The sequence below is a fragment of the Urocampus carinirostris genome, chromosome 3, assembly GCF_059441175.1.
Source record: "Urocampus carinirostris isolate Australia breed hairy pipefish chromosome 3, RoL_Ucar_1.0, whole genome shotgun sequence".
In the NCBI taxonomy this organism is placed as follows: Eukaryota; Metazoa; Chordata; class Actinopteri; order Syngnathiformes; family Syngnathidae; genus Urocampus; species Urocampus carinirostris.
Window position 1 is genome coordinate 22,888,308 of NC_142351.1, and position 18,518 is coordinate 22,906,825.

Sequence of the window (18,518 nt, forward strand, 5' to 3'; positions counted from 1 at the left end):
TACACAATTATTATCAAAGATTTCTAAGGAGTATATAACAGCACTCACAACCTTTACTGCATTGTGTGATTATTATCTTTTGTTGTTGCTCACTACCAACTTTTATTAAATCGTGTAATTCGTGGTCCTGTTTTCATGGAATTTTTCATCATTGCTTAATCTACACGTGAGTATTAATTGTTCAGCACTTTGCGTTCTAGATTTTGGTCAGTTTAAGCTAATACGTGTTCTTAAACCATTTATTAGGCCTGCTTGGCTTTCAGGTTACCTTGTAGACTTGGATGATTAGGAATTCTGAAACGTTCAGCCTTTTTCTACCTACCCATCTGTAAATAGATCCTTTTCAAAAATATAATTTTTGGGTCTTTACTTTTATGGGATCCACTTTTCCGGTCCCACCGGAAACCAGAAGTTATACCCAAAAACCCTTACTCAAAAAATACAATGATATTTTTAGACCTACAACCTTCTCACAGGAAAATGATTTGCTGGATGGGATTAACTTATCTTAAAACTTGAATCCTCTCTAAGGAATACAAATTTATGTTATTACACAACCATTGTCCTTGGACCCAAATTTAATTTACGTCTCAGGTCTTCCTTTTAGAGGACATTTTTTCTCAACAATTTTGTCATCTTAATAATGAAATATTTGCTTTGGACTGGTAACTTTTTTGCGACTCTTTGAATGAGAATCTTTTCTCCACAATCTGCTTTTGTGATATGAAAAACTCCTCTCAGGTCTAAAACCTTGTTCATCACAAACTAAAAATAACTCCTCTGAGTTAAGTACTTTTTTTCACAATCTGGCCCTTGAATGGGAACAGAATTAGAAACTTATATTAGGCTAGAACAAAGATGGGTAGGCCTCAAGTCCTGCATGTTTTAGAGGTTTCTCTTCTCCAAATCTGATGATATAGATTAACAGATCGTTTTCAAGATGTATAGGAGCTTAATAAAGATCCCAATGATTGGATTCAGCTGTATTAGAGCAAACCAACTCGATCTCTGCCCACGCCCGAACTAGAACATCATTTCAAAATTAGACTCTTTGGAGTACAAGGCAATTGTCCCAAAACCTAAAACCTTTGGGGGTGTCAGAACCCAAACAGACCGAGGACCCAGACAAGTAAAGTTTTTACACAAGCTTTATTTTACGGAACAGGGCAGTCATACGTGTGAACACAAACGCCAGGGATGCGGTGATCGCTAGGCGGAAGAAGTGAGACAGAGAAGCCAGAGGCAGAAGAGATCGAGGCCGGACAGAACAGATGGGATCGATACAGGACACACGGGTAGATACCGGACGGGACAGACGGGATGGATACCGGATACTGGAGCAAGATACCGGACCAGGACGAGACAAACGGGATCAATAAAGGATACTGGAGACTGGAGCAAGATACCGGACAGGACTGATAGGATCTATAACGGATACTGGAGACGGGAGCAAGATACTGGACAGGAGGAGACCGACGAGATCGATATCAGATGGTGAAGACTGGAGCAAGATACCCGGCAGGAGGAGACAGACGAGATCGATATCTGATACTGGATACACGAGTAAGATACCGGACAAAACACAAGTCTTGCAAGTGCATAGGATGGAAGCCAATCAGGCAACGAGCCGCAACTGGCGCCAAATGGGCAGGGCAAAGTGAGTAAAATGGGCAACCGTGGCAGGGGGATTAAAATATCGTGTTTGGGTCTGTAACCTTCTTGGAATTGGAACCTTCAAATGACACCAGTACTTTGTTGTAATACACTACTAGAACCTTTTCTAAGGAATACATTTATCTTGGTTGTGTGTTTTTTTCCCATTTTTTAAATGAAAGAAATTGTCTAACCATTGTCTTACAATCAATAGCTCTTCTTACCATTAGAAAAATGAGATTTTTGTGTGTTTGATTACAACCACGAGACACAGTTGCTTTGTTATGTTGTTTATTGAATCATTCCGGCAAAGAAACACAGTAGAGGGAATGGCAGAGGATCAAATTATACGAACATCATTATCAACACCATTTGCCACAATCGTTATTGCATCAAAAAGGTCATATATCAATACATGCCGTGCTTTGTGCTGAATTACTTTTCAATATTGCCACCATATTGAATGTGGCCAAGTGGAGTCATAGGCAAAGATGCCTTATGTGCAGTTTGGAGACCTAGCAACTGTTTGACACTCAAAGTCCTTTTGTGTGATGAATAATACATTTTACCAGGCCAGATTTTAAGAAAATGTCTTAATATGGGAGACAACAGCCTCTTCTCTAGAATAGAACCTAATTTCAGACAACAGCCTACTTCCAGGATATAAATCTCGTACCTTCCCTCGATGGAAATATAACCTGCCCCGTGAGTTCAAAGCATCTCCTGCAAATTGAATCTACACTGGAGCCTATAATATTCTCTTTAAAACTCACAGATCCTTACTCTGGACGCAATATCTGTTACAAAAATAAAGCCCAATGTGGGAACTACAGTCTTTTCTTGGGATAAATATGGTCAAATTAATATTTTATCCATGGAATGTGACTCTACCAGTATGAGAAGGCCTTCGAAAAGGAAAGTGCTTTATGTCAGAATTAGAACCTCCTCAAAAGACAACATTCCTTCATAACAAGAATCTCCAACTGTACATTTTTTTCCCCTCAAATATCGACTTGGAATCTTCTCTAAAATTTACAACTTTCTTTCGAGGTACTTCAGTTAACTCTAAAATATAGTCCGATAACTTCCTCTGGGACTAAACTATTCAATAGGGACTAAAGTATTCTGTTGAGGTGAGTACCTCTATTTGGGATTGGGACCACAATGAGGACATTTAGTCAGGACTGAACTGGCTTTCACATCTACATTAGGAAATATTACCTTCTCTGGATTGAAACCAGACATGGCACACACTTGCTAAACATATTCCGGTGCTTACCTGTGACCCAAATATTGTAATAATAAGAGGGAGGCATTCATTGTTTGCCCTTTGAAGATTGTGATATAGGAAGTGTAATCCAACCATCCACCCTCCAATTTTCCAACCTTTTTCCAATTATGTTTTTTCTTGTTTCTAGGGTAGATCTGCCACATCCAATATGGTAGACGCAAAGCCTAATAACTGTAACAGGCAAACCAACTGAGGCATCTATGTAATGTCTATGGTCATCTCATATAGGAGTCACGAAAAAAGAACTGAAAGAGGAACAAAGTCCAACAGGTAACACACATACATACTGTACATACACACCCAAGCGCGCACTCACGCAGAGAAACAACCACCACCACCCACAACCCCCTACACACACACAAACACACCCACACAAACACAATATTAGTTACTGTACAACACAAACATCCACAAAGATGGTTGCCAATTGGATGACGGGAAAAAGTGAATGCCAGCAGGAATGTTTGTACCGTGATTAATGGAGTGACCACTTTGGGAATGTCAGATGTTTTTGGTTTGGGCAAAGAATATCATTCTGGTTAGTGGGCCATCAGCCATGAAACAAAGTTAGCCTCTTGTTGTTTCTACTGTGCTATTTTAAACTACAAGGAAGCAATATTGATTCTGACTTGATCCAAAGCCTTTCGACTTTTTTCACACATTAAAACTGTTTATGGTAGGGGTCTCCAACCCCATCTAAGCTGAGAGCAACTTTTTCTGAGTAATTAGCGCACAGGGGACCCAGTTTGATATGCGCTCCACAAATAACATCTTATCATGTTATTACTATGTTGTTATTATGTTATTACCAGGTTGATCATTGGAAGTAGAGTTAAATGAATTTAGAAAATAATTTTACTAGAAAATCACAACGTCCCAGCTCTGGTGAGCCATTTTCAAAACAGGGCACTACGTTCGAGACCCCTGGGTAAAGGTGAGCAAACGGGGATTCACACATCAGAATTACATGGAAAAAACAAAGAGATACGACTTATAGGGTATTTATATGTAGCTGATATACATTTATGCATATGTCAACGTACATTGAAAACCGTCATATATAAGTTTCTCCCTTTGTTCTGTTATTTAGAACCATCATATATTAAAAACATGTTTGTTTTGCCACATCTTAGTTGCATCTGGATGAGTAGAAACAGTTCTGAAGCAGAGAACTTAATTTAGAGAGGCCATCGGTTTGAATTTGGAAAAAAATAAGTGCATTGTCCCTACCTTGCGGCATCTATATTTTGGGGACGGGTGACAATTACTTGCAGATTATCAGTCACAGCTAAATACTGTTCAGTTAGGTTGCAGGAAAAGAAGGATGTGAAGCTTTTGAAATGACTAAATTCTGCATAACCAAGAGTCCAATAAAGATCATGCGATTGGTAAAATTGCACTAACCCTGCATATAAAAAAAAAAATGGTTTGGTAAACACTGAAGCCTGATGTAAAACACGTAAAAAATTATCTCTGTGGTATTGCTTGTCTGAGTTTTCTGTAACAGTAGATCACAAACTGCTGATATATCATGGATATTTACGCAGAAATCCAGGTAATGGCAAAGGGTTCAAATACTGTCTTGAAACATATATATGTATATATGTGATGGACACACTCACACACATACATATTCGTTACAACCAAAATATCTTTTTCTTTTCATTTGCTTGAGCTTTCTTAGTTTGTTCGAGTGTCAGCTTTGATCTTATCTTTCATACCAAATTGATTAAAAGTGAACATCAAAGCTCTAGAATACCAGCACCTATAATCATCAGGAGTGTTGCATTGTGGGATGGTGGCGGGCAGGCATTCACTTCTGATGCTTTCTGTAAAGGGAAAACACAAAAGTGTTTAATCGTTGTGAAAGAAAATTTGCTCATGCAATGGCTTCCTATTGTGTCCAGTTTAAATATTTATTCTCTTGGTGAAACCTTGACGTACACAATGAACTCATTCATTGCCTGCACACTTACATGAAAAAATAATCTATATCAAATCACAAAATTGAATGTATAAATCAGAGTTTGATCACAATTTGGTGCAGTTTCCCTTACCAATTATTCATAGGCTCACATCTGATTGGAGAACGAGGTAGGCGCCCCCTGCTCCATGTCCTGCAAATCGCACAAATGAACATGAATAGACCGGAGTGGTATGATCCAATTGTCTGAATGTTTTACATGAAGTGGAGGTGCAGAGCAAAGTTCTTCTGTTAAGAAATTCTGGAGTTTTTATGTGTGAGACTCTTATACAGAAGGATCAAATGGTAATGTACCGTACTCAAAACAGAGATGTGAATGTTGGCATCAAGAAGGTTTCAGTGGTTGCAGGAGTCTAGAATGATTTGCAGAAGGTTGCAGCAACAAAGGTTGGGCCCACCTGGTTGTAACCCTGCTGGCTGTAGTCAGGTTGGTAGCCCCCTTGATTGTTGGCATAGGGATCTTGCTCATAGGCTCCTTGAGAGGCTGGAGGTTTCTCCTGTGTGGGTGGAGCTCTCATGAAGGGGGCGATGATGCCTGTCTCTTTGAAGACGAACCACAGATTCCCAACCCACAGGACCAGGTTGATGAAGCCGAACGCCTGCACCCAGGGGAGGGTGGGGGTCATTAGCAATCACTTGTGAATTTTAACTGCACAATACAGGGACATCTATTGGTCAAATATTACTCAGTGTCTTTTTGATATCTAATCAATCAATGTTTTTTTCCTCCTGGCCAGGCCCCTCTGCCAAATTTGAAAACCCAACTGAGAGTCAAAAAGTTTACCTAGCCCTGTTTTAAGAGGTTTTCACAATATTAGCAGTGAGTAAATATACCATTTATATCTATTGTTATTGATTATTACAGCCATTTTCAGCCTAAATCGGTTTTAACCTCTTACTAGTAGCTACTAGGCGTCCTTATTTGTTATAATTTGTTTGCAGTAACTTCTCACCACAGACGTGTTGAGTCCAGACATGACGGGGTCGTGTACTTCGCGGCATCGGTTTTCTTCGGCATCACAAGCTTCAATCAAAGTGATGACTTGGTCGGGGTCGGTTGCTGTCTTGACGTCGGATAAACCCTTGGCCCATGCCGCCGAGCTCACCAGCCACATGAAGGCGAAGACTGCACTCACACCTAGATCCTGCATGGCAGCACAAAATCACATAAATACAAGCCATCAACAATCACATCCCATTACATCACCTGCTTTTTATAAAACACTAGACTTACAGCAATGATACGATCACTTCTTGTCTGGACAAATACATTTGGGTCTTTTGTGAATGTTAGAATATTGAAATGTGTCATTGCATATCGGGGGATTGGAAGATCGATCCCAATGTCGATACTTTTGATACTAAGCAAGTACTCGGATCGATACTATTGTCCTTAGACTGGTACTTCACTCCTCCACCGATTCACCATCACCCTCGGCCAATCTCCAAGTCTATGCCTGAGAGTGTGACTGACAGGCACACTTTAAGAACCTTTTTCTACCTATCCTGCTGCTGCATTCTGCTTGGATGCCAGAACACAAGGCCAAATCTGACAGACACACTTCAAGCACCTCTTCCTACCGCTCCTGCTTCTGCATTCTGGCTGCCAGGCAGAAGGCAGCGCCAGATCTATGCGGCCACACCCACCAGCAGCTAAAACTGGAAGCGCAGCTTCAGAAAAGGATAACACCGGATGTAATTTGTGTTGTAGTCTGCAACTGTGGCAACACCACAAATTTACATAAACACATGAAGAAAAGGGGAGGGGGGGAAAGCAATCAACCTGCTGAGAGCAATGAGCTGCAACCCAAAATGTGTTACTGTTTCTGAACAAAAACCTATAAATCAATTGTATGGCAACACACCATAAAGGTCTCTTACTGATTTTCAAAATATTGCACATTGGAAGATATTTGAGTTGTCTTAATGGCATTGTTGTATAGTAATCATATTCTCATTACATTGCTGCTTTTTTGTTTGACTCGAATGGCTTTTGTTCTGAAACAGGTGTAAAAATATTTACATTATAGTATACAAGTTGTATCGTCTTTTAATAGGAAATTAAAAATTTGAGTGCTTAAAAGTTGTGTTCTGTGTGTATTGTAATTAAAATGCAACTCAAGGGCAGAAGGTTTTTTTTACTCAATGATCATCATGTTTACAAGCAAAATATGTTAGTATCGGTCGGATCAGCTTCGATTGGAACTGCGATGCATTTACTTGGATCGGATAAATACCAAATCTCCCCTACTTCATATGTAGTCATGAGTAATTGAGTTCCCCTCTCACTCTTGTAACCTTTCTATTTATCACGTTATTATTTATTAACCATTTACTCATAAAGTTTTCGTTCAGTCGCTATACAGTCTCTACATTGTTCCAATGGTATCTGGTTTACTTTCAGGGAGAGGCCATGGATCGTGCCCGGAACTTGTCAAGCCAACTGCTGAATCCAGCAAGATCCAGTCAGAAAAGGACTGAGGTGAGGATGAGGTTTTACTTATTTTCCACCACTTCAACCCATGCCCTTTTCCTATAAAATCACAGATAATTCATTTTATTTAAGCTTTGTGAGACACACACAAAAGCCCAGAATATATTCTGTTTTTTTGTTTTGTTTTAATTAGGTTTATTGTAATAAAAACTTCCACGCAACTGCTTCACTTGAGCGATTGTGTTACCCGTCTAGTCTTGCGGTCAGGATGTTGATTTAAACATGCCTAGGAGAAAAAAGCTCATCCTCTTTCATATGTATATACCGGAGCCATATCCCCTAGTGGGAGGTGGCTAGAGTCAAGAACACATTCCTGACTCTTTCTGGGAGATTGATACAGAGGAGTGGGTTCCCAACCCCCTCGCTCAACCCAACTGATGTGTTGGGAGTCATTAGGTGACCAAACCCCCCAATTTCAACCCCTAATGCCGAGCACCAAGCAACCTCTCAGTCTCGGGGCGGGCGCTCTATCCCCAAGCCACCGAACTCCTTCATAAACCCCAATAATTATAGGATTAACATAGAAATTGGCAAGAAAATTGCTAGCGATTACATTAGCATTTATTTTATAAGTAGTATTAACATCGGGCGGCAGGGGTAAATCAGTGAAAGCGGACAGGCCCTGCTGCTGAACAGAAGAGTGTGTTGAGTCACCCTGACCCGAGTGACATGGCAGATTTCTTGTGTCCATTTAATCTGGAGGGACGAAAGCATGACCAACTTGGGTGAAGAGGTACTTGCTTAACTTAATTGGGTGTTTGGGCATTTGGGTTGGCCATGGTCGAAAACATTTTGTGTGTGTGTTTTTTGCTTCTTTTTCCCTTTTTTTATTTTCTTTATTTTTGTATGTGTTTGTCTTGCTGTTGGTCACCCCTCTCAAGGGATATGACCAGGGTAGGTAGATAGATAGATAGATTAACATTGATAGCAGTAATAAAGCATTTCGGGAAATACTATCACCATAAAAGCATACTGTTGAACCGTAAGTAACAGGAATAAACTCTCACCACAAGTGGGCCCTTGTTGTTCTCTTTGTACTTTTCAAAAAAGAAGACATAGATGCTGAGCGCTGCTGTTGCGTAAAGGAAAGAGAAGACACCAATGGTGACAAAAAATTCCGCGGATGAGGAATAGTCGCCGACCAGGAAGAGACGCTCCGTGTTGCCGCCCTTGCAGGTGGGGGCGTCAAAATACACATGATGTAATCTGAAACACACATGCAAACATTCCAAAACTCATAGTTTGTACTCATGTTAATGCTAATACAGTATTGTCATTGAAATGTACTAGTAGAAAAAAATAGAAACAAATACTATTGGTTATTGGAAAAAACATGATGACAATTGATTTCCATCAATTTAAGTAAAACTTTGCACACTTGATAAAATGACTCAAAAAAATAATGACCAATTTCATTACCGTTGTTTCAAATGAAATATGTCAATTTGCATCAATCAGATAATAAAGTTGTTAATTATTATTTATATTAATTATTAATAAGGCACCTGACATCAGTGTTCTGGGAGTAGGGAACTAAAGATTTATATTAATCAAGGGCTATACAAATAAACATGACAAAAAAATGTTTTTCAAAAGGTACAATAGAAAGTAGACATTTCTTTCTTATTATTTGCAGGCGTTTTTTGAACTGATTTTCTACTGGTGGACAAACACAAAAACAGTCGCAAATGACAAAATTTTTCCAGTACAACCCATCAGTATGGTATGTATTGTACAGTACAGTATTTTACAGAACAGTAGAATAAGGTAGGATGGAGTGCAGATAGGTATGGAATGAGTTGAGTGTACCAGTGATAAATATAAAATAACAATTATATCAAAGGGTTATACTATAGTCTGTGTTAAAGTTTTTCTCTCATTTACTTTACAGTTTTTATATTTTTATTTTCAAAATGGTTGACATTTTAGATGATTTTATGAGTATTATTAATATAAATTGTATGTAACGTATTATTGCGCTGGAGTCTGCTGATGCAGTGTGAGGCACACAGTTAGCTTGCCTCATGGCAGAGGGCGATAGTGAGACCAAGGATTATTATGTGGCGCACACCTCAGCCACAAACAATAGAATTAGGGATAGAATTAGCAAGCTAACAGCAACTCAAGCCACCCTAGAAATGTTTTTTTCTCGTCTATTGATGCTATTATTCTAAAGGAGCAGCACGCAGAATTCATATATAAGTTAAGGTAATACAATAAAATAGATTTTCTAAGCGACAGTTTATATATTGCTTTTTTTCTCTGCCAATAAAATTATGGACATAACCCAGGTTTATTTGATTGTAAATCTGACTAATGTAAGAATTAAAATTGACTTTTACAAATATTACTATTTCAAGCAAAGTGGCCCGGCTTTGCTGGGCATTCTCCTTGTGCAAGGTTTTTGGGACAGTGGTTTGTTGAAATGCATTCCTCCACATGTACGAGGGTAAAGTTGCTAACCTGAAAGGATATTCAAATTCCACTTCGATGCTCAAGTCGCTGTCCGTGCGGTTCTTGCACTCGACAGACATGCGCAGCATCCCCGAATAGCTTCCGCATGTGGAGAAGGCCAAGATGGAAAAGAACTGGGGAATCAATTCTCCATTGTTACATATAAAAATCATACATGTGTTTTGTGTGCATCCTTGTGTTGACTGACCCACTGTAGGATCTTGATAAAGCCCAGAGGAACCTTCAGCACCCGGAATTGACCTTGGGCCACCAGCTGGGGAAAGATAACAATACTATGTTATTCCCTTTAAACATGCTAAAAGTATTACTGTACTTTGGCATCGTTTTGGGACATGGTATCAAAGAACAATGTTAGGTTAGGTCAAGGAGCTTCAAAAGCTCTGCTTTGCCACTATTTTGTGGTTCAATTTGAATGTATCAATGACAATGAAGACCAAAGTAGTGAACATTGTTTTCAAGATTAGACGTTGCACTCCAGAAAAAAACATGTCATAAAATAATAATAAGATAATAGAGAATAGTAGGATAAATGAGGCAAATATTTACAAGGGATTGGAGACTGTCTTGAACTGTAACTACATCAGAAAAATAGTGCAATGGAAATTAATGCAATGACATAAGCAGCAACATATTTCCACAACAACAGTCAAGAGACAGAATATGAATAATCATTTTTCTATACATAGGCAGGATTTATATATTCTTTAACAGTCTTGTGTGCTTCTTTGGGTTGTTGATGGCCCTGGGGAAAAAATATTTCTGAGCCAGTTGGTCCTTGTTTAAAGGGGACCCCAAGCATCTGCTTGAGGTCAGCACAAAGTGATGAGTAGGGTGACAGTCCTTTATAATGTAGTTGGTCCTACTGCGGTATTGCGAGCCAGAAACCTCCAGACTGGAGAACAGCCGATGCTTTTCTGGGCTGTGTTGATGACTATCCGCAGCCGTGCTCCTAGCATACCACACCGTGAGGTTCGTACACCTTTTCAATGGCCAAATACGGGCACTTTTTAAGCACTTTCAAAGCCAATTTTCCAAATTTTCCAGGACCATTATAAGAAAAACTACTATGTGAATTATGTATCATGCAAAGTCACAAATACATCCGGGATTTACATATGCGATTTTCAATCTTGCGTGCGCATTTATCAAGGCATGATTTTTAGATCTTAAGTGAATTGTCTTCGTAAATATAGTTGTCTTTGAGTCTTATCTTTCCCTATATAGTTGTTGGGTAAAAATGACAGTATAAGTAGCTGACATTTTCAGGTGCAGGATGTCTTCCCATTACAATTTACCCCTAGGAAAAGCTGTCTTAATTTTTTGGATGACCCATAATAAATGTCCATAATTGAGATGAAATTCATGCTCTACTTCACAGTTCATAGTGCGCTGTTTGGGTGTAGCATGCACGTGTCCTTTTGGGCGCAACCTGTAGGGGACAATGATGCTTCATAGGACAATGTTATACAAAATAATACCAGCTGCAATTAGCAATGAGGGAAGAAGAAATGCAATGGCAAAACAACGCCAACAGTGAGCAGTGTCAGCAATAATTTCGAGCATTTACAAGCACTTCCCCCTACACCCAAGCACTTTTCATACCTTGAAAACACAGCCTTAAAATTTGAAGCATTTTCAAGGATTTCAAGCACTCCTATGAACACTAAGCGATGCTGCATCCCAGAATGCTCTCACTGAATTGAATTGACTTCATTATCATTGATAACAAGTAAATATTCTGTGTAGAGAGACACCAGCAGCTTCTGTTCCATGTTGTTTTCATGAGCATACGCAGGAAGTGGAGTCACTGCTGGGTCATCCCTACCACAGTTCTGTTGTTGGCAGACTAGGAGAGGTCATTGAGATGTGCACGCACACAGTCTTCATTGATGATGAATGGAGCAGGCTTCACGCTTGTCCTTATGAAGTTGGGTATGACTTCCTTGAATTTGGCAGTGTTCAGTACAAGTTTTTATTGACACCATATTGTCAGTGTCTTCACCTGTTCCCCATCAGAGATGAGACCAACCAAGGTAGTGTGGTCTGCAAACGTCACAATAGCATTTGTAGGGTGGGTCGGTAAAAAGGTACAGTGGATGTTTGGGTGAGTGGAGGAGGATCACTTTAATAAACGTGCTTTGATGACATTTTGTGACATCCAAATGAGATTATGAACATTTTAGCAGGGTCATTATACCTGTTAACTTCCATCCATTCATTCATCCATTATTAGTAGAGTCGCGGGGGTGCTGGAGCCCATCCCAGCTGTCTTCGGGCAGTGGGGCTGGGACACCCTGAACTGGTTGCCAGCTAGTGGCAGGGCACACGGAGACAGACAACTCACTTGCTCATTCACACCTAGGGACAATTTGAACCGGCCAATTAACCTGACATACATATTTTTGGAACGTGGGAGGAAACCGGAGTGCCCGGAGGAAACCCACGCAAGCACGGGGAGAACATGCAAACTCCACACAGGAAGATTTGACCTGTTAACCTATAGAATTTTATTGTATTTCATACAAAACCTTGCTAAAATATTTCTATATGATATTCTTTGAACATACGATTTCTCTGAAGTAAAAAGGATTTGGTTTTAATAAATGTTGATTTCGTGCCCAAAATCTAGTAAATGACACGAGAGTTGCTTTGACATGTGCATTGATTCATTTTTGTGATTATTTCTAGCGCTGAATTTGGACATTGTGGTATAACATTACTAAGTGGAGGAGAAAAACAACAAGTCAATGTAGGTTCCGCAAAACTGGAAGAGATCTTAATAAATGCAGCAAAAGAGAAATGACCAACCGACCACCCAAAACACTTCATTTGTCCCCAAGGGGCAATTAAAAGGCACACAGAGTGGCATTTAACACCCACCCACATACATACATTAATCCAATGTTCAACCGTAAAGTGCTGAAGTGATGAAGTCCATACAATAAATAAGACTGAATGAAATATTTTTAAGTGGATGACGGGTGTGACAAGCAGCATGCAGTCCTAGTAAGAATATTTGACATACTGTAAATAATGGAATCAGAACAAGATCATCAACATGCCCACAATGGTACAAATCAATACCCCCAATGCTCTTCTCCAGTCAGCATTTTAAACTTATTTGATAAAATCCCTTTGAAAAAGGAAAATTCTGATGAATGCATCTTTTAAAAACTGCATAATTTCGTTGTTTTAGTAAGAAAAAAAAACAATGTACCAGCTGTCTCTGGCTATCGGTATGTAAGTGTGTGTGGGAATGGGTAAGTGTGAAGCACATTGTAAAGCGCTTTGGAAGGTCTTCAGTGACTTGGGAAACTTTATATAAATACAGACCAGTTACCATTTTAGGAGAGGAAATATATTTTTTAGCTTGACCTGCACAAGGTTACAGTCACTCAAGGTGGACAGGTAGGATTTAAATCTTTTACGTTTAGTTTTTCATTTTTACAGTTGTTTAAATGGACAGTGTGTAATATACAACGGTAAAAAAAGCTTAATTCATTAGCTAAACAATATTGATTTAAAAAACAGGCAGGAATGCAATAACAATCATATAAAGTTGCATTTTCAACTACTCATATGTGGAGAACTTTGCATATATTTTACATAACATGCTGACAAAATTGTCAGACATCTTGCTGCTACGGGCACCTAAAAAAAACAAAAAAAAACATGCAAGGCTCGGCATAAAAAATGAGAGAAAAATAAAGCAGTTTTGTCACTTTGAGTCTCCATAGTTTATATTCTTACTTGTGTATTAAGCACTCGTTTTGGTAGCACTAAACAAGGAGTGTCAAACTCTTTGTCAGTGTCACGGCTGTCATCAAAGGGCCTGATGTGACTTATGACTAAATGCAATTGATTAGTATGTTGAATAAATATAACTGTTCCATGTCAAAAACTCATCACACACAATACATTTGCTTTAAAAAAATGTCGACACACGCATAAAGTACATTATAAACTAAAGATATCAAAATAACAAAATACTGGACCTTTTGGGGATAATTTATTCCTCAATTCCTCTCATTAGCATTGATGTGCAAACACTGCTATGCAGTGACACTGAGCCTCCACTTTTTGGGTATGGTATTTAACAAGCATTGTGGGAAATGTAGTTTTTAGTGAAAGCACTATTGACTAATTTGTTTTAGAACATATTTTAAGCACTTGCGGCCACATAAAATGATGTGGCGGACCATATTTGGCCCTCGGACTATGAGGTAGACACGTGCACTACACAATACAGCAATAGCTAGTGGTCAAAAAATACATCACAATTCACGGTTCACAGATTCCGTGACCACCAGGGTCGTCGAGGCACCACTACCTGTGGTGTGTCTTGGGTAAGTACAGCCTGGCGACGCCCGGCCCTCTCCAGGCCTTTTTTTTGCGGTAGGGGTTTACTCCCCTACTTGAAAGAGATAGTACTGGTTTCCATGGTTACCAGTAGCAGGAGAAGTTTCCTTATCTGACTCAGAAACAGCACCTGTTGTTTTTCGGCATGTACTTATGTATGATTTTTAGACAATACTGTTACTAGACCCGAAATCACTGAGGAAAGGCTATTCTTTTCCGAAATTTTGAGTATCACATCGAACAATTAGTACCAGTTCAATAAAAGGTGGCTGGTATCAGCGGCGATACTTGCTAGGTTGCTATCAATGTGAAATGTAAATAAATCATAGTTGGTTCGAATCAAACCACGTGCATTATTTATTTGTGTGTCTATATATTTTCCTTTTGGACTAATCAAACATTACCAATGTACTTCAAAATCGAACATTGATTGTTTGGAGTATTGCTTCCTTCATGAAAAATTATACTAGGGACATGTTTTCGTGCGTGCGTTTACCTATGTGTTTATTTACGTACATTGTCTCTATTTATGTACGGATTGTGTTTACTTGCGCTTTTGGGTGCGTTTACATACGTTTTTTGTGTGTACTTAGGTATGATTACTGTGTTTATGTATGTATTGTGTTCACTTGCTTTTTTGTGTGAGTTTACGTGCGTTATTGTGTTCATTTGAGTACATTTTCTGTGCTTATCTATATATTGTGTTTACTTGGGTTTTTGTGTGTATCTGCGTACGTTATTGTGTTTACTTTTGTACGTTTTCTGTGTTTATGTACGTATTGTGTTTACTTGAATGTTTGTGTGATTCTTTAAGTGTTTTTTGCGTATTTATGTACGTTTTCTGTGTTTACATGTGTTTTCGTGCGTGTTGATGTATGATTTCATCCGTGCATGAATACGTTTTTGTGCCTGTTTATGTATGATTCTGTGCCTTTTTCCGTGCATTTTTAAATACTCTAATAAAATCCCTATAAGGATTTTTTTTTAGCCTGCTCAGTAGTCATTTGAGGGCAGCACGGCGGCGCAGTGGTTAGCGCGTGTGCAGTCACAGTTCCAAGGTCTTGGGAACCTCCTGTGTGGATTCAAATCCAGCTACCGGACTTCCCGTGTGGAGTTTGTATGTTCTCCCCGTGCTTGCGTGGGTTTCGTCCGGGCACTCCCGTTTCCTCCCACATTCCAAAGACATGCATTTTAGGTGGATTGGCCGGTCCAAATTGTCCCTAGGTGTGATTGAGCGAGCGAGTTGTCTGTCCCTGTGTGCCCTGCATTTGGCTGGCAACCAGTTCAGGGTGTCCCCTGCCCACTTCCCGATGATTGCTGGGATGGGCTCCAGCACCCCCGCGACCCTACTGAGGATAAGCGGTGCAGCTAATGATAATGATGAGTACTCATTTGAGTCACATAGAGTTCACCGGAATGAATGATTTCCAGATATTCAAAACAATCTTTGCCAAACAGACAAATATTTCAAACCATCAATTGATCGAAGGGCAGTTTTAGAATCGAGATTTTCTTTTTTTTTTCATGATATTATTCCCTTTTTATATGAAATCCTATTCACACGATGAAATGAAATTCAGGATTAGATCTTTTGCCCCTCACAAGCTCCCCACCCACCCCGTCTACTCGCCGTGGACTTGAGGACACGACGATGTAACGTCATTGCGATAGGCGCTCGTCACGTGACACGAACCAAACAGGAGGAGGGGGGAGGAGGTGGATGTTTCTCCTTCATCACCATCCTCTTTCCCTTCCCTGCCATTTTACACATTTCCTCATGCACAACAAGGACCAAATGACATCACCTCGTGTGACGTTTACATAGAGCAGCTCACACTTCTAGATGAATCACGTTTATCCCAAAGCACATGTTAGCGTTCAGCACTGCTTTTGGTTTTAGTGTTCTTGATCACGCAGGAGCAAAAAAAAAAAAAAAAAAAACGCTCAGGGCGAATGCGAGCTTGCTAAAATGACCCCGGCTGAAAAATGCATTAAATTATTTTCTGGGGGTGGATGTGATTAAAGAGGAGAATTTTTATTACCTGATTGACGACGTCCATGGTCCTGGATGTGTACGAGCGCGACAGCAGATGGACCAGAAGGGGGAGGATGCTGCGAGGAGAGGGCAGGAGGAAAAATGGGAGGGAGGAGCTGGCGTACGTGTTTCCTGTGTGTTCTTCTTTTTTATGATCATACAAATGTATTCTTTAAATTAAGACGAGTGCCGGAATCAAAACAGATCGGTTAGAGGTTCTACTATAAGCGAGTCCGCATTGTTCAAAAACAACAGTATTGCATTATTTTTGATGATTACAATAAAAAACTGAACAAATAGAATTCTTGCCTCGTTAAAAAAAAAAATTTTCAGCTCTCTAGATCAGTGGTTTTCAACTGGTGGGTCGGGACCCAAAAGTTGTCAGAAAACCCGCTTTTAGTCGGTCCCAGAAAAATAGTACAAACAAGAGGGTCAATTACACAGTAGCTGGTGATCATGCCTTGCTCGATCTCTTCTTCCTGTTCAGTGAATCGGCGCATACCCGATTGTGTTTGAGAGGGACCGCATCTCATTTTATTGTGATTCTGTTTGTCTTATTTCCTTTTTCTGCCCATAATAATGGGTCCCAATGTCATGATTTGCCAATTGCCCTCACCTGCGCTCACTCGTTCAGCCCCCGCTGCCGCTTGTTACCTAATTGGTCCCCCTCCTCCTATTTAAACACGTCAAACTCGTTCACTCCTTGTCAGTCCATCTGCGAACCTCAGCGCATGCAACGCAAGCACTTTTGACTCCCGTTTTGATCTCGACCTGTTCCCTGCATCGATCCCAGAGCCAAGCTCCGTTCTCCTGTCCCGTCTACTCATATCCTGATTCTGTTTCCTGTATCGATCCCCAATCGACGCTTTGTTCCCCTGTCCCGGCTACCCGTATTCTGATTCTGTTTCATGGATCAATCCCCGATCCAAGCTCCGTTCTCCTGTCCTGGCTACCCATATCCTGCCTGATTCTGTTTCTAGTATCGATCCCAGATCCCTGGCTTCCTGCTCGTCCCGCCTACCCGACTTATTCCGATCTCCAACCACGCTCCGTCTCACGTCCTGGCTGCCCGTCTTGTTCCAATCTCCGACCACGCTTCGTTCTCGAGGGCTTCATGCTGCTGCTGCCCAGCGAGCACCAAATTGCTGTCTTCTTCCTCTCATATGTGATGTAGGCTTATTTGCGTATATATTCGGTACTTGAAGTCATTTTGGTTTTGCTGGTCATTTTGTTTTGGGAGGAAAAAGTGAATGTATTCCACTATCTCTGTGTTAATCTGTTTAATCCTTTCGTTTGATAAATTTTCTTGATTTAGGTCACAGATTGTCATTAAGGTAGGGTTGAGGGTCCTCAAGTCAGACTAGTTGAAAACCACAGGTCTAGATAATAGGTTACACGTACTTCAATTCGATTTAATTTCTCGCATAGTGGAGAAGGGGTGCAAAAATATGATGTAACCAGAAGTGACGAATTAACAGTGCAGATGTGCTTTGACATGATCCCCTCTGTCAAATGGAAAACATAATCAAACTAGAATGGCTGTTGAGACACAAAACCATTTTTGGGTTGCATTTCCGTTTTTGGCAAGGTCTTTGACACATAAAAATAAAAAAAACAAAAGAGTAGGCCTGAGTCCAAATGAGACTAAAATCATGAAATGGTAGTCTGGTAGGTTATTCTAGATGTGAAAAAATGCAAAGAAAAAGGTGAGGTTACAATAAAGTCATGAAACACTTGACATGCATGTGTATCCAATGAATACCATTATTTGGCCAGATAAGCTGCTGAGTCAGCAAGACCAAAAATGCCAAGTCAGCTTTTTTGGGCAGTTTTCACATTAGGTTACCCCAGATGTGGTAACCTATTTGACTGCCTGTAAAAGATGGTTTTGATATACAATGTCGTTATGGCCTGGGAGAATGAAATGTCTTTTCAGAAAGGAATGCTGAGTCAACATTATCAAAAGTGCTGAGTCAACTGTTTTGGCATTTTTTCTAACATTTAGGGCAACCAATGTTACTGCCTGTGAAAGATGGTGGTCATATCTAAACTCCTCCCCCTTTTCTTGATTTGACAGACACACATACAAACAGATATAGGCTACTGTACACTGTATTTATGCAGTGCTGTGAAAAAGCATTTGCTCACTTTCTGAATTCTGTGTTTTTTGCATATTTATCACTCGCAAAGGTTTCAGATCTTTAAACCAATTTTGATATTACACAGA

The 18,518-nt window shown here is 39.9% G+C and overlaps 1 protein-coding gene across 1 annotated transcript; it reads right to left on the bottom strand.

Annotated features, from left to right (window-relative positions):
• Positions 1-1,927: 1,927 nt before the first annotated feature.
• On the bottom strand, positions 1,928-16,408 carry LOC148369193 (synaptophysin-like). The gene is made up of 8 exons (XM_088331127.1): positions 16,299-16,408; positions 10,085-10,150; positions 9,886-10,010; positions 8,430-8,628; positions 5,882-6,073; positions 5,327-5,527; positions 5,002-5,061; positions 1,928-4,773 (listed from the first exon to the last, which is right to left on the bottom strand). Exons 1-7 carry the CDS (start codon positions 16,314-16,316, stop codon positions 5,017-5,019), a joined length of 846 nt encoding a protein of 281 aa, XP_088187253.1. The 5' UTR covers positions 16,317-16,408; the 3' UTR covers positions 1,928-4,773; positions 5,002-5,016.
• Positions 16,409-18,518: the final 2,110 nt, after the last annotated feature.

Bases quoted from the DNA above. Each gene is read 5' to 3' on its own strand.
- LOC148369193 (XM_088331127.1), bottom strand. The intron at 5,528-5,881 runs GTGAGAAGTTAC...CCCTGGGTGCAG, and splicing joins CTGGACTCAACACGTCTGTG to GCGTTCGGCTTCATCAACCT. The intron at 5,062-5,326 runs GTGGGCCCAACC...TGCGATTTGCAG, and splicing joins GCCAGCAGGGTTACAACCAG to GACATGGAGCAGGGGGCGCC.